Source organism: Pseudorasbora parva, chromosome 16 (assembly GCF_024679245.1).
Source record: "Pseudorasbora parva isolate DD20220531a chromosome 16, ASM2467924v1, whole genome shotgun sequence".
Taxonomy (NCBI): Eukaryota; Metazoa; Chordata; class Actinopteri; order Cypriniformes; family Gobionidae; genus Pseudorasbora; species Pseudorasbora parva.
Genome location: NC_090187.1, coordinates 9412378 through 9436947, shown reverse-complemented (window position 1 = coordinate 9436947; position 24570 = coordinate 9412378). Strand labels below are relative to the sequence as shown.

The 24570-nt window shown below is 35.8% G+C and overlaps 1 protein-coding gene across 7 annotated transcripts in view; it reads right to left on the bottom strand.

The window, feature by feature from the left end:
* LOC137043196 (rho GTPase-activating protein 42) overlaps positions 1–24570 on the bottom strand; it is a 186351-nt gene continuing 161781 nt past the window's right edge. For 4 of the 7 annotated variants that reach the window (XM_067419374.1, XM_067419376.1, XM_067419379.1 and 1 more), the window contains 10 exons: positions 22666–22750; positions 22463–22521; positions 22241–22346; positions 20391–20550; positions 18495–18663; positions 17775–18152; positions 15436–15592; positions 12628–12687; positions 12423–12502; positions 1–2123 (listed from right to left, as the gene is read on the bottom strand). In XM_067419374.1, coding sequence (XP_067275475.1) covers positions 2035–2123; positions 12423–12502; positions 12628–12687; positions 15436–15592; positions 17775–18152; positions 18495–18663; positions 20391–20550; positions 22241–22346; positions 22463–22521; positions 22666–22750 — 1343 coding nt within the window. In that variant the 3' untranslated portion in view covers positions 1–2034. The remainder of the gene's footprint in view (positions 2124–12422; positions 12503–12627; positions 12688–15435; positions 15593–17774; positions 18153–18494; positions 18664–20390; positions 20551–22240; positions 22347–22462; positions 22522–22665; positions 22751–24570) is intronic. The other 3 variants (XM_067419377.1, XM_067419378.1, XM_067419381.1) reach the window with 1 other exon arrangement.

Below are 24570 nucleotides of genomic sequence, written 5' to 3'. Positions count from 1 at the left end.
AATTCATTGTTTAAATATAATAAATTATACATGGCTGTGAAATCATGACAAATTTATTTAAACATACATTAAATAAACAACACATCACTAACATGTTAGTTAGAAGGTAATGAATATATACCGTATGCTAATATAGTGCATTTGGTGAGCTAGCTGTGGACACTGAATGACTTGCCTGAGGTAACGTATGTGATGCTAGTATGGGACATTGTTCTTAAGCTGTTTGGTCTTTCCGCGGTTGAAACACTGATGGAGCAATTACACGACATACGTAGTTGGACTGAATACTGAATGGACTGAATACCTAGTATGTTCATGTGGGAACTCAGATTTAAGTATGTTCCCCTCTTAAAACAAGTCGACTGTTAAAGATCCGTAGCGTTCGGCGTCACGTGCACTGAACAGAAATCTCTGTATCGAAACGGCTCGTACAAATACGTGTCTGTTACACCCCTAGTGTGTATCAGATACTATTAGATATTTCAATCATAAATAACTAGAACCCTTAGTTCCGTTGTCATGAAAAATCCTGTCCCCCTGTGAAATCGTGTCCGCAAGGACCCCCAGAGCGATTCTATTGGCTGAAAGAAATTTTAATAGGTAATCTGTTCAGAGCCTGATTACAATTCTTACACAATCGCGTTTTGATTTTTACTGTTTAAATTGTGTTAAAATAGTCTTTAATGTCTTACAAAGCATATGTTTTATATATTAGTAGTAACTGAAGCTATAAGTGCTTATATAAGTATATAATTCAGAACATGTTTTTGCTTCCATTATAGCAATCAATTAAATATTTCAAATAAATGTTTTGCGTGTGTACTTAGTGTGGCAATGAATTCATAGTTTATTAGTTTATTATTTAGTTATTTTTAAACAATTGATTGTCCAGAACCATGTATAACAACTTTTGATCAGGCATTTAAAACCGCTACCAGCGGACACGATTTCACAGGGGGACAGGATTTGTCATGACACCGTCCTCTAATGTGATAAAGTAAGCAGTGTTACAAGAATCTGAACATTTCACTGTTCTGAATATGTCCATTCAAAATGTGTGCTTGAATGGCTGATTTCAGTTCTGCATGTAGAATTATATTTGTCTATAACACAGTGAGCTCTAGACCAGTAGTAAACAAATATATATATATATTCCTTTTTATAAAAAAAAAAAAAAAAAAAAAGAATAATGTGATTATGGATATTGTAACAGAAAATTCCTGAATTTATGTCTTGAGTTACATAAACAAAACCTGATGATCATGTTCTCCGGCAAATGTTCTAAAGAAAATCTCGAGCTTGGTCAGGGTCACAAATTTACTTAATTGATTAGTCAGCTATTACTGAGATATTTCGTCTTCATTTTGTTACAGTTTATCTTTGTTAGAAAGGTTTAAAATCTTTAAAATGTGCTATCAGACTTTTGAATTTATGATGGTAAAAGTACATTATTTTATAATGAGAAACCAAACGCGCGTGCACTACAATCTGCTGCTGAATTGAATTAAATATGACAACGATTCACAGCTCAGATAGTTACGGGTGAGGTTTATCCTTCTTTACCTTCACTTCAAAACTATTATAATTGAGCAAAAAAAAAAAAAGCCTGTCTCTTAGACCTATATGCTGATCTTTCATGACCAAACAGCAGTATTCCCCCACACAGTAGACCTAAAAGAATCATTTAGTGCAGTACATCGCACCTCCTGACCTCAGTGTATGTTAATTTGTGCATCTACTCAATGATTTCAGTTCGGCCTCCACCAAAAGCACATCATGTCCATTTCATCATCTCTGCCTCCAGCTTAATCTAGAATTACAGCTGCGATCCAGGCTTTAATAACCCATATGTGCTGTATCATTGAGGTTTGTGTACTGTACACAATCTCTTAATATTCAGTGTCATATAATGTCATATCCATACAAATCAATTACAAAATCGCTTAATGATTGATATATACTTTAAGCTCTTGGTCTAAAATTCATGTTACCATGGATACCATGAAATGCTTGGCCTCTCCTGGTTGGGCGGTGTCAGAAGAACACCACGTAATTTTCAGGAACGAGTCCAGTTTTTCCCTCAAATGTTCCCTGGAGCCAGCCTGGTTCCACTGAAGGATACACTAAAAAGAAAAGGAGAAGGTTTACGCTGTGGAGAAGATTTTATTGCTCATGCGTAGGGGGTGAATAAACTTGGGTACAAGACATCTTTATTTATATAGCGCTTTTGACGATGTCGATTGTTTCAAAGCAGCTTCACATTGTAAACAGGAAGATAAAGCAACATAATTTGATTCAGCTGTACAGCCGCTCTGGTGAAAACGATGATGTCATCCAGGTCATTTCAATTATCGTATAGTGTGAATGCGGGCAGATCGGTAATATAGTTGAAAATGTATTTGAATATTTAGTGTCCTCAACTGAGCAAGCCAAAGGCATGAGTGGCAAGGAACCAAAACTCCATCAGGTGACATGATTAGGAAAAAACAGGCTCAGTCGGGGTGCCAGTTCTCCTCTGGCCAATAATACAGATATATGAATTGAAACCAATGTGAGAGTTTTGGGACAATTGACAGAACCATTATTAGGTCAATGCAGCTTATATTTGTGGATCTTGTATTATGCATTGCAAATTTAAATTTAATATTTAATATTACCTCGTATGTTGTTTGCTGATTTTATCTGACCAATTTAACATAACCAAAATAATGACTGTCAATAAGACTAGTCTTGATAAAAAATGGGTTTCCAAACAGAACCCTAGGGTTCTTGACCCAGTTTTAAAGAACCCTTTACGTCCAAAAGGTTCTATATAAGGAGAAATGACTTAAATGATTGCATAATACTTTCATGCTGAGCAGGTTATGTCTTTCTTTTTTTCTAGTGATAAAGAATGTTTATTAGCTGTTTAATTAATAAAATTTAACTGCAAAAAAAAAATAAAAAAAATCCTTATAATAAATTAAACATGCACACTCAATTTGCAATGGTAAATTTTTTTATCACAAATACTAAAAACGCAACAACATAAAAAATAGAATAAAAATAAAGGGTGGAGATTTTCTCCATTTTCTCTCTCCATTATATATATATATATATATATATATATATATATATATATATATATATATATATATATATATATATATATATATATATATATATATATATACACACACTATATACCTCACCTCACCTAAAGGATTATTAGGAACACCATACTAATACTGTGTTTGAGCCCCCTTTCGCCTTCAGAACCACCTTAATTCTACGTGGGATTGATTCAACAAGGTGCTGAAAGCATTCTTTAGAAATGTTGGCCCATATTGATAGAATAGCATCTTGCAGTTGATGGAGATTTGTGGGATGCACATCCAGGGCACGAAGCTCCCGTTCCACCACATCCCAAAGATGCTCTATTGGGTTGAGATCTGGTGACTGTGGGGGCCATTTTAGTACAGTGAACTTACTGTCATGTTCAAGAAACCAATTTGAAATGATTCAAGCTTTGTGACATGGTGCATTATCCTGCTGGAAAAAGCCATCAGAGGATGGGTACATGGTGGTCATAAAGGGATGGACATGGTCAGAAACAATGCTAAGGTAGGCCATGGCATTTAAACGATGCCCAATTGGCACTAAGGGGCCTAAAGTGTTCCAAGAAAACATCCCCCACACCATTACACCACCACCACCAGCCTGCACAGTGGTAAAAAGGCATGATTGAAGAAAGGCCATGTTCTCATTTAGTTTATGCCAAATTCTGTTGTCAATTTACCATCTGAATGTAATATATATATATATATATATATATATATATATATATATATATATATATATATATATATATATATATATATATTTGTGGTGGGGTTAGTGAAATGTTTCCCAAGACAAGCCAAAGACCTACTAAAATACAGGCCAACAGCGTCAGTAGAAAAAATAATCTCCATTGTTGAGCCATGCAAAACCTCCAACCCTAATGCCAAGTTCACACTGCTTAATTTTAGCCCCGATTTTGACCCGCCGACAGGTTTTCTTCAGCCTCAAGTTAAATCGGCCGTTCATAAAGTGATTTGTTTGAGCATTATCCTCACAAAACAATAGTAGCCTCAGGAAAGGGAGGCAGAAGTGAACCACATATGCAGGTCAGGTCACTTTGCATCGAGACATTACCACTATAAAGCTTTCAAAATGACTGGCCACATAATGACTCATATTAACATACTCTGAACTATCAAAGCCTCCATCTAGATTAAAGCATTACGCCGATGGGATTGCAAAATAAAGAGTTTGTAAATCGCTTTTATGAGCAGAACTCTCAAAGTCAACAGTGAGAACTGAGGTTGATGGTAAGAGGAGGTTTATGTTGTGTTTGCTGAGCTTTAGAGAGAGGAAGACTTGGCTTCGCCAGGTTACTGTGACCCGTTTAAATGCCCTGGTGCCAAGCCAAGTTTATTCCTTGCGGAAAATATATCCAGCAATAAAATCCTAGTCCTGACATGCACAAGGAACAACAGCAGATGGTTGTTCCACAGAGCAGACACAGGAACACATTATTTTCTATCAATATTAGTGCCCTGGTATGTAGCAAATTGCATCAGTTCAATCATAGTTTATTTTCTCAGATTTTTGTAACCATCACTGCAAGTCACAAAAGATGTAAGTAAGTAACACGGGGAGAGCTATAACACTACCCATTCCATGAATCACTGATAATTTAGGAGTCATATGACTCAGTTTCAGTTTCCTCTGGCTTCCGTTACAATCCCCACATGGAGGTTTTCCAGTCTGTGTTGCTATCTCTAAAGCTACAGCAGAAAATCAAATTCTGAGGTAAGAAGGTAAAAATAACAAGATGATATTTTGTTTAGTACTTCTAGATAATGTTGTATGAGTTCTATCAGGTCAAAGTGTAGTAGACTCTAGTAAAGAATGGTGTATCAACCTCCAGCTAATTTCGAAGTAGACGTGCCGATTTTCGATAATGCGATTCATCACGATAATGAATATGCACGATATTGTTATCGTGGGCACTTTAAAATATCGTAAATAATAATTTATTTAACCATAAGTAATTTTTTTATAATGCACTCAATAATACTTTGCCAATCAACTGTTTAAATGCTCAACACCGCTGTATTCTGCGTCAAAGGGACACGCACTCAGGTGTAAATGAGAAGCACATTAACGACTGAAGGAGACGCGCTGCTGAAGTGCCGCTCAGTGACAGCAGAGGGCGCTGATGAACTGCAGAATGCAGCGATTACCCCGGAAACCCCGCAAACAAAACAAACGCGAGTAGTTTTTAAAACAGCCAATCGTTTTTTGTAATCTCAATGTTGTTCATCACAGGCTCAGCACCAAATACTTAATACTTAAAGACTTAATAGGCTATTTATTTTCAAACTTAAACATTTTTATGTTTTAATCAGTAGTACAACATGCCCTAATAATTAGAACTGTTCAGATTATTTGTTATTGTTCAGTAAAACTTTGAGACATACGACTTCATTAGTTAACATGTTAATTCATTATTACCAAACTGACAATGAAAAATACTTATAAAGAAATAAATAATGTTAATCTGTTTAATAACATCAAAATCAAAATAACTTTTTTAATGGACCTAAGATAAAACTTACAATGATCAGTATTTCTTAACTAACATTACCAAAAACATTATACTTTCTGTACCAAATGTAGCTATTGCTCAATCTTAGTTAATGCATTAAATAATGAGACCTTATTGTAATTTGTAAGCCTACCTGTTGTTCGTTATAGCCTAATTCTTTTGCACTTTAATCTGTTTGAACATTGTACTTTTACAGCTCTGAAAAATATCAAGAGACCACTTAACATTGATTTCTCAATGATTTTAAGTGTTAAGTGGTCTCTTCATTTTTTTTCCAGAGCTGTATATATTTTTGGTGCATTATTGTATTAAACATTAAGTTATTTTTGTTATTACAAAAATAGTTCTTAAAGCTGTTATGCTATGGCAACACTTTTTTTTTGCAACTTATTTCAATATCGTGATAATATCGCATATCGTGATAAAACTCCAGCAATTAATTGCAACATGAAAAATTGATATCGGCACATGCGAAGCACCATGCTAATACAGCTAGCTAAACAATGGGTGACAGTGACACATTGTAACGTGTTTTAAAACATATCCACCTACATAAAACTAAGAACATTTTTGTAATTTTAATAATTCTACAGAATGCCTGTTTATGTTAATTTGCTTTCTCTCTCTCTCTCTCTCTCTCTCTCTCTCTCTCTCTCTCTCTCTCTCACACACTCACACACATATGAATGTGCACGTACAAACATGCACAAACAAATGCACATGTGCATGCGCAAACACACAATATGCACATACACTCCTCCATATTTTTACACATATTTTTGCAGCCATTAATTTAAAATAAAACACTTGTGTCATATCACTTGGAGTACCCTTAGTTTGTCTACCTGTTACAACTTAACCCAGTATGTGTTACAATCTACTCCAGTAGTGGGGAGGTTGTAACAAATTACCAATTTGTATTAAGTCTGTGATATAGTTGAAAATGATTCAATTTGAGAATGTCAATGATTGCCATTTATAGTAGACACGTGGGTATTTTGCCTAAAAGTTTCAGACGTGTAGCTAAAAAAAGGGTAGTTTTAGGTGCTGAAGAAGCCTGTGTGTTACAACCCGGTCTCCTCTACATGTTTTAACATCCACCATTCCCAGCGTACACTACATTCCCAATACAGAAATACACCTCACAGAGTTGATATATGATTTATGGTCATCCCTGCTGCATTTTTCTTGGTGTATATTGCAGTCGCATTTCATAAAAAGTCACTTAAGGACTGAAGTTCTAGATCACTTGAGGAATTGTGTGAGCCAGATAAAAAAAAAAAAGAGATAATACTAATAAAACCATGGAAGGAGAGAACGATGGATGGATGGATGGATGGATGGATAGATGGATAGATGGATAGATAGATAGATAGATATATTTGATACATTTGAGTGTGATTTGGTTATAATGATACTATGTGCGTTTGCTCGGTGGCTACTATGAGACACTTGTTGCACACTGCAGTAAACTAGATCGATATTAGGCATGGTAAAACATGGTACTTGAGATTTAAACAATAAGACTAGCTGTGTTGAGCTATATAATAATGATTAGTTTTATGTTGATGAATGTTGGAAACAGTTGCTCACGTCTAATAAAACACATCATGTGTATATTAACTCTTAAAGACCAAGACAGCCGCCCCTTGTCATTAGACTCCCCCATGCCCAGATCTGTTGAAACGGTCATTAACTTAAAAAAAAAAAAAAAAAAAAAAAAAAAAAACTGTTTGGTGTTTTGAACCACCAATCACGTTTCTCTGAAAAAAAAATTATACAAAAACACAATGTGAAAGTGGGTGTGTATTTGCGCAAAAGGCAGTAGTATATCTGTAGTATAGTAGTATATATATTTTTACTCAGTATATTTTCCTCAATTTATATTTGAGGAGATTATTTGCACCGTTAGTTCATTTTATTGCATGGTTTGTTGTCACAACTTGTTACATTGTTTGTATTTGTTTTTCATGTTCAAATGATAATATATTTCTCTGAAGAAAAATGTTTGCTTCAGTGTTCTGCTATTATTTAACAATCTTTACTGTACTCCCTGAACTTTATTTATATATTTTTTCGATATTGTCAGTAAATAAAATACACATTTTTACTCAAAAGCGCCTAGAATAATATTATAATAAATGGCTATAACTTGCTGAGGGATTGTTGCTTGTAGAAAAAAAAAAAGTCATCTGGAAGTCTAAAAACAACCAAGTCTAACTTCCTAAAGGAAAAAAAATCCAAACTTCATGAAGTTCTGTTTGTGTTCACAGTAAAAACACCACATTTCTGCTGCCGTTTTTCTTAAAATTCTATTTATTTAATCCATTCTTAGACTAAATAAATGCAAAATTGGAACTTCAAATGATGAAAACTTTAGGTATTCAAATTAAAGGTGCCCTAGAATGAAAAACTGAATTAAACTTGCCATAGTGAAATCATAAGAGTTCAGTACATAGACATCACGTACTGTGAGTCTCAAACACCATTGTCTCCTACTTCATATGTAAATCTCGCAAATCAAAAACTCCAAGGGAAAAAAAGTGCTTCTCAACATAAACCCAAACATGACGTAAGCGTTGGGGATCATTTATATGCACACCCCCAACATTTGAATCTGTCCAAACAAGCCGAATCTACTGATGGTAAACAAGACACTCGAAGATAGCAAAAACGGCTCTCATGACACATGGTTGAGGTTTATTATAATCGGATACCACAACAAATCGTTCGTTTGTTCGACCCATTTCAAGCAAGCTTCCCTCAGTGTCTTAAACTGAAGAAAGGGGCAACTATATTCCTGCAAGCAGTAAGTAATTTATCCACTTATTGACTAGCTGTTTAAACAATTTCTGATTAAATTGAAAGTTTCTTAGAGACCGCATTGTCTAGATGACGCAAGATGCTAGTACAGTAACAATAGGAAACACCAAGTACCATACAAAACTAAATAGTGTGACTAATGACAAAGGTTAATATTATTTTGTATTACAAAATACAACCGTACTTTGCTTACAGATCGTTCACGCGATCCTTCTAGCAAACGTCACCTTTTCCACCATATAAGTTAAAACGATAGTCAATGGAGATTGATAAAATGCAGCTTACTTGTTTATTGGTGTTTTCAGATCGTCCATGCGCGAGAGAGAGCTTGCGTGCATATGGTTGCCAGATTGGACATGTTTAGGTAAAACACTGGATAGTATACGAGTTCTATTCACAGAAAAGCTCTGTTTGCGGGATTTAATTACTGAAATCTGGCAACCGCACGAAAGTTCTTTCTCGCACGCGGATGATCTGAAAACATTAAATAAACAAGTAAGCTGCATTTTATCAATCTCTGTTTGAGATGGTTTGCTTAAAGTGTGTCATTTAGTCGGTCTGTGTTGGTCATGACTCACAAGCTGCTTCACTGAACTGCTGTGAGCTGTTGAAATAAGCCAATCAGAGCAGAGCTCAACATTAATATTCATGACCCCTTCTAAATAACGCAAAAACAGAGCATTACATCCTAGGGACAATTTTTAGGGTTGTAAATGGACCTGTAAAACTGTATCTGGACAATTTTTGACCTTAAATAAGCCACATACCCTCTATGTAGATATCAGAGACCAATTTAACATATTGTTTCAAATCATTCTAGGGCACCTTTAAATGTGTTCAAAAGTGAACTAGGTAATTCACAAGCTGCTCCATAGAGACCTCTAGTGGATTACACCCATGGTTGCATAATTTCTTAAATAATTTAAAAGAGGGCACTAATCTGCCTTCAAATATTTTTATTTTGAAGGCCTAAATATGAAAAAATACCATAAAATCATCTCACAATACAAAATTAAAAAGATAAAATATTATATATATATATATATATATATATATATATATATATATATATATATATATATATAAAATATATATAATGTTGAATATAAACAGAATATTAACACTAGTTGCCAAAAAAATGAAAAAATAATAAAGGGGGTTGCACATAAGCACAGAGTTGTTCAAAATCTTGCCGTGCCATTTGCATATTGTTTTCCATTAAACGACACAATTTGTCTCAAGACGGTAACGTATAATGACATCACCCTAGGCTGGATGAGTGTGTATAGACATTTTTCAGTATTTTTCTTTCTGTGTAAAGTCTGTGCTTATGGAAAGATAATATAGATTGCCCTTTCTGTTTCCGCTGTGGAGTTCTTACAGCAAACCACATCGACACCACTTTTTTCATTCTTGAAAATAACTTTTTTGCCTGTATGGTGATTAGATTGACTGTTTTGCATTTCCTCATTGAACATGAGAACACAATGCACCAGAGACTTCATCAATAGCGCGAACACAATACGCATAAAGGTATGCCAAAGATAGCAACTATTACAGTAAACACAGTTGGCTATTGGATTCAATATTGTGCCTTTGGTCGTAAAGTGGCCGCAGCCTATAGCCTACCTCATTAAAGTTAATCAAAGAACAAAAATCACCCACTGATCTTGACTGAATAACTTCTGTAGCTAGTTTTAACATGCATTCATCTATATTTCATCTATACAGTGAAGATTATGCAATGTTTGATTCAGCTTCTGTACCTGAATTACTGTTAGACCTGAAACTTAATTCTTAGCACTGTTCTTACTTTACTGCTGACTGTTCACTTTTATTCAATAATGTTTTATAAATGCATATTATATTATTATAATATATATATATATATATATATATATATATATATATATATATATATATATATATATATATATATATATATATATATCTTATTTATTAGAATAAAATGTTACATCTGTCAAAACAATGAAAAGTATTACACGTGGTATTCTTTCACGGTCTATGGACCCTCTAAAGTAGCCGTGGCCACCCCTGGACACCCCATGTATAAAAGTCTAGTTCTGCCACTGCCTGCAGGCACACTTTTTAGAATTTAAAGGTGTCATGATGATGTTCATCTGGTTTTTACATTCAAAAACATCATAACTAATAATTAATAGGCTATTTTCTACACTGGTTTTGAGGCTCTCTCCAAAACGCTGGGTTTTGATGGGCATGACAAACTGGAGAATTGGAAGTAAACGCCCACGGCTAGGATTAGATAAGATCTGCATATTTAATGAGCTTAAGCTCCGCTGTCCGTCCACATGAGAGAGGAGAGATTGAGGGAGAAGCGGCAACCAGAATGATTCTCTCGACCACAGGGCTCATAAACGTCTTTATCAAACAAACAATGTTTTATTTCTCATCGACCCGAGATTGATTAGACTATTATTTTTATATTACACATAGCCTGCAAGATCAGACGATATAAGCGCGAACCACTCGCGCACATACACGTTTGGCGTGCTGCACTTCAGATGTCAACTCGAGAGAGAAAATAGCAGAACAAGAACGGAATATAAAGAGATTCATCTGCCTGCTGGGCTTTGCGATCCCTAGCCCATACGTGTCCAGCGTGCTAAAGATTTTTTTCTGTTAGTCACGTACACATAAGCAAAACGATCTATATGCAATTCTATTACATATAAAAACGCATTTTACTCACATAAGTGTGTTGCACCATTTCTAACGGATCCAAATCCAGCATCGACCGGAGATTTGTTTACAAACGATTCCGCAGTGAAATGAAAAGAACATGTCTTCCCTACGTGAGCTGGAACTAAAAATAAATAAATGAAGTACCACAAATTCCTAATATTAGGATCCGAAGGAAGCTTATGCAACGACTGTGTTCTTCCACAATATCCAAAACTTAGAGGATATTCGTATATTACCATGAGCTTTTATATATAAAAAAGCTCAGGGGAAAATTAATTTCTCAATTCATCACCCCTTTAAATATGTTTGTTGTGCTTAACACAATATCCACCAGGTGTCGCATGGAACAACATTCTGTAGTTCAACAACCAGTAGCTACTGCAGGGTAGCCTCGAAATCTAGATGCACCCTAGTGGCAGCAAATCTATTTTGTAGCCAGGGTCGTCTAGCAACTCTTCGTTGGCTTGGGTGCTGGAAAAACCAAACTCTGGTCAGGCCAATCTCATCGTGTATAGAGTTGGTGGGCGGGCTTAACATGACGACGGCAGAGTTGCTGAGGTTCCACGTGCTACTTAAAAACAAAGAAGCTGGCTAACGGCGGTCTTTCGAATCAGCTTTGACCGCGACTTTGGAAGACTTGGAGTTAAGCTTTTCTCTGAGAAAAGAACAAATAACAGCACTGAAGTTATTCTTAAGAAAGGAAGATGTGTTTGGAGTTTTGCCAAAGTTTAATCTATCAACTATCTCCTCTAACAACATCACCTTCTTCTTTGCTCTGGTTGGTTGAAGCGCTATCTAATTGCGTGCAGAGGGAATTTGAAAGACAACCTTTTATCCCGCCTCTCAGATTGAGCCCTGCCAATGGTGAGTTCCCAGACCAAACATCTTGATGTGGGTCTGACTTTTCAGGCTAACGGCAGGCCAGATCTGACTGCTGTTGTCATGAATGATTGGCTTCAAATCAACCTTTAAGTATGCCTTATTAAAAAATGATTATTGACACAAATATTTAGTTAAACGCACTGGAAAAATCTATTTACGCTTTCAGTATTTGTAACGCACATGTAATTATACTTTCCGAAGGCATTCACGATAATACTATGTACAAAATATTACTTAATTCAGCACACTGATTTTATGCTAAAGTACTAGTAGTAGTGTAATGCAACAATTGTCCTATTCATGCGAATGGATGGATGGGTGTATAGTTAGATTGAAAGATATATAGGAATAGACTCACCATTGGAGAAGTGAGCTCCCTGTGGGAAACTCAGCTCATTGCTGTGTTCGGCTTCACATGAATATATGGCTTTGGCATCTCTGTGAATAAAAATTCAAGGATGTGCTCATACACTGTTTTGAAAGACACTTTGTTGGTGTTATACAGATGTTTGCCATCAAATATATATTAAACAGTTGTTTTTATGGTGGGTGCCTATTTTTACCTTCCCAAGGGATGAGGTTTTACAGCTGATGGGTTCTCAAAAAGCAACGCTCTGGTAGCCCTGGAAAATACAACCACACCAGATATCAGGAGGATTATTGACGTCACAAGAATTAGGATGGCTAAACAAACCATTTTAACAAAGCATATGGCAACAGTTTGATTTAAATAAATAAATACAGGTAAATTCAGTACAGGTAGATTTGGAGTTCGACTCAAAATAAGAATAAGGACATGAACATAATGCTTAGTACACCGATATGTGCTTAACATCTATATAGCAGTGATACATGTACAAGTTATAACTCTTAAAGTAACATTTTTTAAAACCAACATGTTGCAAAAAAGGTTATTTGAATTGAGTCCACTTAAGTGACATGATGTTTCTTTTCTCCATCTGTCATGATAACTCACACTAAATTACATATCCTTCACTGCAGAGGTTTTGAAAACCAGTGCTGGGTCACATCAACCCTTTCAGCAGCGTAATTAAAACTCGTGAGTCGTGCCAATGAAAAACAACTGCAATCAATCTCCATTCAGCAGCTTCCACCCCAGCCAGCGACTACACTATAAAATACTGCACAATTTTTCCTCACTATGCACTTTTAACAAATGTTTTCACATTTCTCATGGTTTTTCTACAACCTGACAAACATAAAAAATGTCAATGAAGACATGCAAGTAACAGGTCAAACCGTCCTTTAGTGAAGAGATTTTCACATAAAAATGAAAATGATGTCATTGTTTACTCAGCCTCATGGCATTCCACACTTGTAAGACTTTCTTTCTTCTGTGAAACTTAAAGAAGATATTTTTCTCTGTGTTTTGTTCACCAATATTTCTCAAATATCTACTTCCATTGTGTTTGCAGAAAGTCCTTCAGGTTTGAAACCACATGAAGGTGAGTGAATCATATCATTTTCAGGTCAACTAACCCTTATTTATTTAATTCTAAGCAATTTACAGTCAATAAGTTCATTATAGAGTTTACATAATCAATTCTGCTCTTTCCTAACGATAAATCAACTGCACAGATTGTAATGAAGCAACAAATGAAAAGAAATTCTTGAAAAATAACTTTAGTGTGCCCTCAATTTGTATTTATATAGTTTTAAAGGGGTCATGATGATACTATAATTACATCCTGTATGTTTCAGAACTGAAAAAATCCTTGTTAGTCCAAAAACAGCTTTCATTACAACCAAGCCCAGCGGACTCATGGTGGAATGTGCCTATCTAGGTAAAAGAACGCCTCTGTCTTTCTCTCGAAAAAAATCAATGCCTACTTCGTCATCGCAACTTTGGCCCCGCCCACTGGCATGTTAGTGAGATGACGAGGAGAGAAGAGCAATAGTACAGGATCGCTGGACTAAAAATAACATTAACTTCCAAAAGATCCTAACACTAGGAATGGTTATTTATTGTTAATGTGAATGTCTCAGCTGAGCATTATTTATTTGTATGCGGTATACATTTTACTGTGGATTCTTTGGTAAATCAGTTTCAATTTCGGTGCAGGCTTTGCAAACATACTTTTACGATATGGACTTGACAGAAATGCGACAACATGTAAGTAACAGTGTTAATTCTAACGCCTGATCTGTGACCAGTGATTTCGGACATGTAATGATTCATGTATAGTCAGATGTTCTTTGTCTCAAAATCATTTATTGCTGTTTGTGTCAGTAAATCAAACCAGTGACTAAATGGTTTGACAGTGACACAATTTCACATTGTTTTTATAGAAAGATAAAAATAATTTGTTACTTAAAGTGTTATTTAAATTAAATTATATATAGAATGCGACCAAAACACGCTTTCTTTACAATTGTTGGAGCTGTCAGTCAAACAGTGAAGTCAATCAAACTCCCGTTATAAACAATGAATCTCTTATTTACATTGTGTTTGCACCGTAAGTCATTATGGTGGAAGCATTCATTAGCGTGCAGAATCGAGTTGAAATGACTCAACATGTCTGTGATCGGCTGCATTGCTCATCACAGCAACCTTTCATGCCACGATCTTAATATAATGCTAGAATTAACACTGTTCACAATTAGTTAACCTTGAGAGCTGTAATAGTAAACATGGATATTTCATATCCAAAGAAATAAGCCAATCACAGCAGTGGGCATTTACACTGAAGTCTCACAGCAGTCACGCCCCTTCAAACAGAGCATTCCATTCAGAGTTTATCATTTCTAAACTATGACAATTTTTGATGTAAAAATCATACTAACATTATAAATGCACCCCAGGAAACACAAAATAATAAAACAATGCAGTTCATGACCCCTTTTCTGTACCTGAATACTGTTAGACTTACCTGGAAAACATACAGTAAAGCACTGTTTTTTTATTTGTATTTTTGTTCTACTGTATTTATCTATGCTTGTAATTTTTCTATGCAGATTCTCTCCCCTTTCAAAATAACCCCAATCATTCTAATTCATTCATTCTAAATAGAGCTAATCAAGTCATCTGATGTTTTTGTGTTGTTGTTTTTTTGTGTAGCAGAAATATTGAAATCGTAGTATTTCAAGTTAACTCAAGTTAACAAATTAAATAGGAAGAGTACATTCATTTCAAAGTCATGTTTCCTGGGATGTGTCACAGAACCTTAAACTTTTGATTCGCTCCCATGGTGGGTTTTAGCGTCAGTGGGTTAGATACTGATAAAGAGTTCCCTATCAGTCAGTCACGTTCAACCTTACATCTCAATACATCAGCTCAGTTCTGACGTAACATCTCTGTTCCCTCCTTCAGGGGACGGTGGTTACTTTAGTAACTTGGACGTTCCACTTACACTGATCCTGGTCTCTGATAGCCGTTGGTAGAGCTGCTGTTGTCCAACTTTCGTCGCAGGATCGTTTTAGGTGGCAGATCGTGGTAGGTGGTGGATCTGCCGTCTTTATGGTCCACACATGCTAAACTCTGAACAGACCCCACACAGCTCTTATGACCTTCAGAGATCCCAAAATAAAAAAGTGCAGAATTACTAAATGTTGCTTTCTTTGGTCTAGATCAGAGGGATTCAATCTGGTGTGTATATATACATAATCTCAGATTTTAATTTAAATGAAAAATAAAGAAAACATAAAAATCTTTAATTTGGACTTTTTAATGTTTTAAAAAAAGTGTCTTATGCTCACCAAGGCTGCATTATTTTATAAATACAGTAAAAAAAACAACAAAAAAACATTGTGAAATATTACTGCAATTTAAAAGAACTGTTTTTTATCTGAAAATATTTTAAAATGTAATCTATTTCTGTGATTGCAGAGCTGAATTTTCGGCACCATTAGTCCAGTGTCAAATAATCCTTCACAAATATGCTGATTTGGTGCTCAAATATTGCTAATAGTTCTTATTATTATCAATGTAGTAAAAATATATATAAAAACGAATATATTTTAGCTGGTTAATATTTTTGATACCGTTTAAAACATTGATTCATTTTTCTCAGGATTATTTGATGAATAGGAAGTATTTAATTGAAATCGAAATCTTCTTAAGATTATAAATGTCAATTTAACGTGTCCTTGCTGAATTGAAGTATTCATTTCTCAAACAAAATAAATGAAGGTGATAACTGAAAATAGTGTGTATATTCTCTTTGTTGTATAGAAAATATGAAGTAATAAATAAAACCAAGAGATACCTTTTCCTAACGTTTTTTTTAAGAAAGTTTTTAAAATTGAGGCTGAAATTGAGGCTGAAAACGATTAAGCTGATAAAATTATGGGGGAAAAAAGCTACATATTTATTTTAAGAGATTTAGCTCAATTGTGCAGTTTTAGTTAGAGACACAATTGACCGATGTGTGAGAGCATGGCAGAGCAAAGAGGATACTGACAACACACACAGGGCAGGGCAGGGCAGGGCAGGGCAGGGCAGGGCAGGGCAGGGCAGGGCAGGGCAGGGCAGGGCAGGGCAGGGCAGGGCAGGGCAGGGCAGGGCAGGGCAGGGCACTTTTAATATGAAACAAAGTCTCAACTCTAAAATGTTGTCATTTTTTAAAGAAATGTAAACAATAAATACCGTTTGTGACTCTTTAATGCAAGGTGACAGGTTGCAGTAGCGCTTCATCTCTTCCTTCAAGTTAATTTATAGTATCAAATAAATATGAATGAACTTCCGAAGGAATGTTGTTTCAACGTCAGAACACCGTTTTTCAAGTTCAAATCCACCAACGACGTTAATCTATGAACTCTCGACTGCTTTGTTGGACAAAAATGTTGGATTTGGCGGATTATGATTGGTCAGATCGCCCGTAAATCAAACTTTCGGCAAAGGGTGAATTGTTAGTTCCCAGCATGCCATGCATATGGCTGAAAATGGAGAGTTAATATTGAAATTAAGTGTTATGTTATGCATTTGTGAGTGAAGGGAAACATCTGTTAATGTTCAGTTATGTTTGTCTTTTAAAAAAAGTGTTTCTTTATTTTGACGTTTTGAAAAATAAGGAGAGCAGAGCTTATGGTTAGGTTGTGATGTGAATAACTGCATGTACTAATATGATTGAGCACTTTGCTTTGTTTAATGAGTAGTAACTTTGCTAATACCAGTGCAGTAACAAGTCTGTTTCTACTTGTGCTGTGCTAGCAGCATTCGGTCTAATAATTGTATAACATAACTCAAAGTCTGATATAAACAGATTATTTCAATTCAATTTAATTCATACCCTTTTGTAAAGTCAACTTAAAATAAATAAGCACATTTCACAAAAAAATAATAAATTATTTGTTTTATAGACTAAATAATTTAGGTGATTTTACATGATTTATTCAGGTAGATTACATTAAAGAAGCCTTAAAAACTACTTAAACATATTATGTGTAATATTGTTATTATATTTATATTAAGTAAATAGCACATATAATTTTTTACAGTGTGTTTTCACCATTGAGAATATTAAGATATGTTTCCTGAGCAGCAAATCAGTCTATTAGAATGATTTCTGAATGATCATGCTTTGCATCACAGGAGTAAATACAATTGTAAAACATAATAGAAAACGATTATTTGAAATTGTAGTAATATTTCACAATATCACAGCTTTATTGTATTTTGATAAATAAAAGCAGACTTAGTAAACACAAGAAACTTGAAAGTTGTTTCCTGCTGCATGTGTTTGGCTCCTACCTTCTGTGATGTGTAAAGAGCGTAGAGATGGGGCGTTGGAGCGGTTGAGCTGTGCCGATCTGATTCCTGCTCCTGAGTGAGGAGCCTTTGCGGGTGCTGGTGAAGATCTGGCAGCAGAGCTCACACCACAGGAGTCCCATTCCACATGGGCCGTGTCCTCTCTGGAGCTGGAGTCTGGACTGCTGGTGCAGGTGGGGCCCTGCGGCTCGCTGGAGGACAGGGAGGAAGGGGTCTGCCGCAGGCCGGGGAAGGGGGGCTTGTCTTTGGGCTGGGGAGAGGAGCAGGTTTTGGAGGAGCTGTTCTGCTCTGAGGAGTGGGAGGAGAGGGAGTCCATGCTGCCGATTGGAGTGCTGCCTGGGCTACTGCTGAACGTATCGCCTACAGGGGCAGTAAGAAGACATACAGCAGCTTAAAACTACTTAATATCTGACTTAAACTGATCAAATTTGATTACACCCTACTCTACAGCATTACTAGGCAGTTACTGACTGGCATAAGTAAAATAAAAGTCACTAAAATATTCTGGTTCACTATAGGATTTTGGTTTCTACTTTTAATGTAAGTATATGGGATTTTTTTAATTGATCCATAGCTAACACCACTAAAGTAAGTAAATGTGATAATGGTGTAAAATATTAATGTTAATTATTTACTCATGGAATTTAAAATCTGTATAGAGTGGATGTACTATCAACAGAGAATGTGAAATGTGAGGATTACTGGTAGTGTGAGACTCACTGTCCGCATCAGCCAGACACAGTGAGGGTGTGTAGAGGCTCTTGGGTTTGCGCGGTCCAGATGAGAGGCAGATGGCTCTGCTCTTGCGAGACTCTGACCGAGACTGAGGCTGCGGCAGGGGAACATTAGGGTCCGGCAATTGATGAAATATCTGTGAAGACATTCTCAATTAACTATGAAAGATGATAAAAAAAAAGCTCCAAAAAACATCTGGACACTTAAGTAATTCATATGCAATATGTATAATATTTCATAAAATTGTATTCTTTACAATATCAATATACAGTATATACAGTATTAGTAGTAAGCTTGGAAACATTACTACTTTTAACAAATTCATATGCTGATGTGCATCACAGAAATAAATTATATTTTAAAGTATATTAAAATAGAAAAACATTATTTCAAATGTTAATGATATTTCACAATATTACTGTTTTTTTCTCTCTGTATTTTTGATCAAATTAATGCAGGCTTGATGAGCATAAGATACTTCTTTCAAAAACATAACAAATTGTAATGTTTTTTTTTTCTTCTTTGTGTTGGTCCCACTTTTGCTGCCAAAACAGCCCTGCCCCATAGAGGCATGGACTCCACTAGACCCCTGAAGGTGTGCTGTCTATCTGGCACCAAGATGTTAGCAGCAGATCATTTAAGTCCTTTAAGTTAAAAGGTGGGGCCTCCGTGGATCGGACTTGTTTGTTCAGCACATCCCACAGATGCTCGATTGGATTCAGATCTGGGGAATTTGGAGGCCAAGTCAACACCTCAAATTCATTGTTGTGCTCTTCAAGCCATTCTTGAACCATTTTTGCTTTGTTACAGGCCGCATTATCCTGCTGAAAGAGGCCACAGCAACCAGGGAATACTGTTTAAAGGGTGCACATGGTCTGCAATAATGCTTTGGTAGGTTGTCAAACATCCACATGGATGGCAGGACGCAAGGTTCCAGCAGAACATTGCCCAAAGCATCACACTGAATCTGCCAGCTTGCCTTCTTCCCCTAGTGCATCCTGCTGCCATGTGTTCCCCAGGTAAGAGACACACATGCACATGGTGTGATTCATCAGACCTGGCCACCTTCTTCCATTGATCCGTGGTCCAGTTCTAATGCTCACATCATGCCCACTGTTGCCGCTTTCGCGGTGGACAGGGGTCAGCACAACAAACTGCGATGCACTGTGTATTCTGACAGCTTTCTATCGGAACTATTTTAACTTTCTATTAACTTCTTGAGCAATTTGACAGCCTTCGCTCCCCACGTGCATCCATGAGCCTGTCTTGTCTGCCCGGTTCACCCCCTTCCTTGGAGCACTTTTAACCCCTGCAGACCAGAAACACAGACAAGAGCTGCAGTTTTGAGATGATCTGACCCAGTCGTCTAGCCACCACAATTTGGCTCTCGCTCAAATCCTTTTGCTTGCCCATTTTTCCTGCTTCTAACACATCAACTTTGAGGACAAGATGTTCACTTGCTGCCTAATATATCCCACCCACTAACAGCTGCTGTAATGAAGAGATAATCAGCGTTATTCACGTCACTGTGTCATAATGTTATGCCTGATCGGTGTATGTGCCAGGTAAGGCTTTCTATTTAATGTTAAAAACATTTAAAAACAAATGATCTTTTACAATACATTAAAATAGAAAACAGTAAAAACAGTAATATTGTAAAATATTATGACAAATTTGTATTATGATCAAATACATGCAGCCTTAGTGAGCAAATGAAACTTCTTTATATATATATATATAGTTAAATCTTACTGATTTAACCTTACTTTTGAATGGTTTACATGGTTATAAATATATATGATATAAAACATTATTCATAATTTTTACAGGAGATTGTTGCAAATTATCTTGGATTATACTCGCCTTTTCAAAATTTTCAATGAGAATTTCTACCACAATGTTTTGAAATTTGATGTTCATCATGGCGGCAACAGTTTCCTCTTGTGAGCGCATGAGCGTAGGGCCGAAGATCACTCCCAGATTAGACACCGTCATCATGTTACTCTCACTGTGAGTGGACACACTGCAGGAACACACGGCAGTCAAATCCTCTAACCAATATCAAACTTAAAAAAAAAATTGCCCCTCAAAATGTGCTTACACCAACTAAAATGTACTAACATGGGCGCCGGAAAAAATATGCGCTGCTCATGCGCCGCTCACGCTTGCGGTGTGAAACAGCCGTAACACAGGAGAATGAACCTCATTGGTTCTTGTGGAAAATCAAATGTGATGCGTAACACAAGAATAAACCTCATTGGTTCTTGCGGAAGATCAAATGTGATGCGTAACACACGAGAATGAACCTGCTTATTCTTGCAGAAGCTCAAACGTGCTGTTTAACACGTTAAACATATTTAACACAATGCAGAAAAAGAACTGCGCGTCAGATCCGTGTCATGTTCGGCAGCGGCAGATTTTAAAGTGACAGCAGCCTAATAAACCAGTTGCTGTGATGTTTTTAATGTTAGTAAAAAGATAAAATAACTAAGGTAACAAAGAAAATGTTAGCTTTAATAAGGATTAATGCATTTTTATTTGATGTAATGCAGATTGTTTGATAACTTTATTTAATTTCTGTATTCTCCAACCTATTAGACAGGTCACAAGTAAATATGATATTTATTATAATGGGTTTATGTGAAGATTGTTTTAAGTTCACTTAAAATTAAATTTAAATTGTTTAAAGGCTAATGAATGTTGAAATTGATATAGCTTTCAATTACACTGCAATGCGGAATACCTAACATTAATGTTTAAAAAAAATAATTTCATGGAGACAGTATTATGCAGTATTAATATCAGTTATACTGGCCTTCATTTATAATTAAGATACCGTTAGAAGTATTTTAAAATACAGTCTTTAAGTTTTTCTACATTATTCCTACATAAATACACTCATATTCGTAACCTAACTTTTTCCGAATATTCTTATTTCCGAAAATTCTTTTTCCAAATATTCTTTTTCCGAATATTCTTTTTTTCCGAATATCTTTTTCCAAATATTATTTTTTTCCGAATATCTTTTGTAGAATGACTGATAGAAAGAGGAAAAGGTCAGAGGAAACTTCCAATTGCTCACTCTCTCTTCTCCCCAACATGAGCGGATACGCCCCCCATTGCTGATTGGCTACAAGAGTGTTGTGATGATTGGTCCTATCCACTATGTTTGAATATCCAGAAATTATTCACAAACAGTTTAACACAGTTTCTCAGAAATCAGTTACTGCACCTTTAAGAAGTCTTGTGAAGCACCCATGGACAATATAGGCCCTGTCCCAAATCGCACACTTCATAGGCACTTTTGGTCTAGTGGACTTACAATGGCTGCCGGGTGCGTGTTCTGTTAAGTTCATGAGATCATATGCTGTCTCTTGTCATTTTAGGTGTCAGAAGAGTGCTCGCGAGCGTCCCCCGTTTGCGGTCGATATGCGCCCCTGATGCACACTTTTGCTGAGCCCACACTGAAGAGAGCTCTGCAGCAGATTTCGCCCCAACAGTCAAAATGGCATTAAGTCACTGAAGTGCAGACTCGTAGGAAGACAGGGCCATATTGTACACTGCTGAACAACCATCTTATATAACATTTGCTTAATAAATCTACAAAGTATTACATGAGACAAAGAAGAAAGTGAGTTTACAAAGAGAAAATGTAGCATTTTGAAATAAAGTTTTCATTTCAACAGTAAAAAATTGAAATGTTCAGGACTTACTTGAGCAGATGTTTGATTAATATCTCCAGCATCTCTTTGTTTTTGTCAGGTAGTTTATGCACCAGTGCGTGAACTGCACACACTCTGTAGTTCTGATCATCAGATTCTGACAGATCAACACACCATGAGCACAAACTCATCCCAAATATAAAATAACAGGCTCCTAAAAGTGTATGATAAAAATCTAAACAAAACTTGTATTTTTATAGCGTTATAACTTACTGACAGCCATGAGGAAGTCAGAGTGGAGCTTGTATGTCATGAGTGGCTCTGACAGACATCTAGTGGACGGAAACAAGAATAACATCATTCAGAAATGCTTTTGGTTATATTCAACTCTCTTAAACAAAGAAAGGTAGACTTTATTTAAATTCCCACAATCATTTTGAATTTCCATTAGGAGACATCAGCCTGAGCACACTAACCTGAGGTAATTCTTGAGGCCGCTGGTGATGGTCTTGTTGTCCCATGTATCTGGGTCCAGATCCATATCTGACGCTGCTTTGGGTGCTGTAAGAGAAACCAAGGCTCATGTACAACATTGTTTGTGTGAAAATGTTGGAGTGATATAAAACTTTAAATATTTACAACCCATGGAAACGGCTATGCCAAAATAAAAGTCCCTTGGGTGATATTTCACACCAAAACAAATCAAAATAAACTAATTTTGCAGTGATTTTTAGGACCGTTAAAGGGTTAGTTCACCCAAAAAAGAAAATTATTTCATTAATTACTGACTTTATCCGCCAAGGATAAAGTCAGTAATTTTCTCTTCTGGGTCATGTATCTGAACGGCGGATCTGCGTCATATTCTCGGGGATGAGTCAAGTTCACTTCAATAACTTGGTTGGTAAAATTGTTATTTTGATTTTTGTGCGCACAATAACTATTTTCGTCGCATTGTAACATTATTGTACAGCCACTGTAGTGAGATGGACATTGTAATGAAGTCTTTAGTGCCTTTATGGGTCTTGTGAGTGGGAATGTCCTGAATGCCAATGGAGGCCTTTCTGAAGCCTTTATCAGCCATCAGCTTTCAACAAAAATATCTTCATTTGTGTTCCGAAAAGATGAACGAAGGTCTTACAGTTGTCCAACGACATGAGGGTGAGTAATTAATAAAATAATAATTTTCATTTTTGGGTGAACTAACACTTTAAGATTGTTTTCATTGTGACAATATTTTCAAGAAAATGAAGCACCCTGTTGAGTTGGTTAGTTATGAGAAATATGCTCTCTGAATAAAGTAACCATAAAACATAAAAATCAGCATACATTTAATATAAAGGCAGTGCAATAATTACTACCATCTAAATAATGTATTATTTTTGGTCACGTCCTTATTATGGTAATAATAATGACTTTGTTTTTCATTACAGGCGAAAATGTGCATAAAAGTTAAGAAAATGTAACAATGCAAAAATATTAATGGTACTAAAATAAACAATTTTTTTTTGAGTACTAATAAACAGCCAATATCCTAGTAAAATGCATACTAATAAGCATCAAGTTAATAGTGAGAACTGTACCCCAAACTAAAGTGTTCCCGAAAATGTGCATAGTAGTGTTGCACGATATACCGGTACTAGAAAAGTATTGCGATACCCTGCTATTACAAACGGTACGACATGGACTTTTATTAGTACCGGTACTTTAAGGAGGACAGCGCTATGAGCTGTATTTCTTAATGTGCGTTGATGTGTGACAGCCGGTGTCAGGACGTGTGTGCAGAGCTCTGCTTCCACTGTTCACTAAACAGAAAAAAAGTGCGGCGCTTTCGCAGATCATTATTTTCAGTTCTTTCGCAGATCATTATTTGGGTTTGAATGGTCAAACATATGTAAAAATGCACGGCCTGGCGAGTATTTAGGTAAACAGTCGGATATGTCTTTAGTGAACGTGTAGCCTACCGCTGAGGTAATATGATCAGCGCAGGTCTTAAGTCAGACCTAATATTCCGTGATTAATGTTAAGCAAACAATGAAAAATAGAAAACCACCACATGCTTGGCTAAATAACTCAAATATATTTATTAAGAATCAGTGTATAGTTAAAATATAGAGTGAAGACTAAGTAAGCAGTTTTATATTTGATTATTTAATTTCTTTCTTGACTTGCTACTGTTAAATAGACCCAATGAAGCTGAAAAATAAAGCACTGTTTTTGTCATATTGTTTGAATTTGCACTTTTTGCTTATTTTTAAAAACAGATACAATTAAAAATCTATATTATAATCATAAGATTACATTTAAAAAATATTAAATTACTCGAATCATAAAATAAGATTTTGGTCATCCCAACCTGTTGAGAAGTGAAAGGTTAAATAATG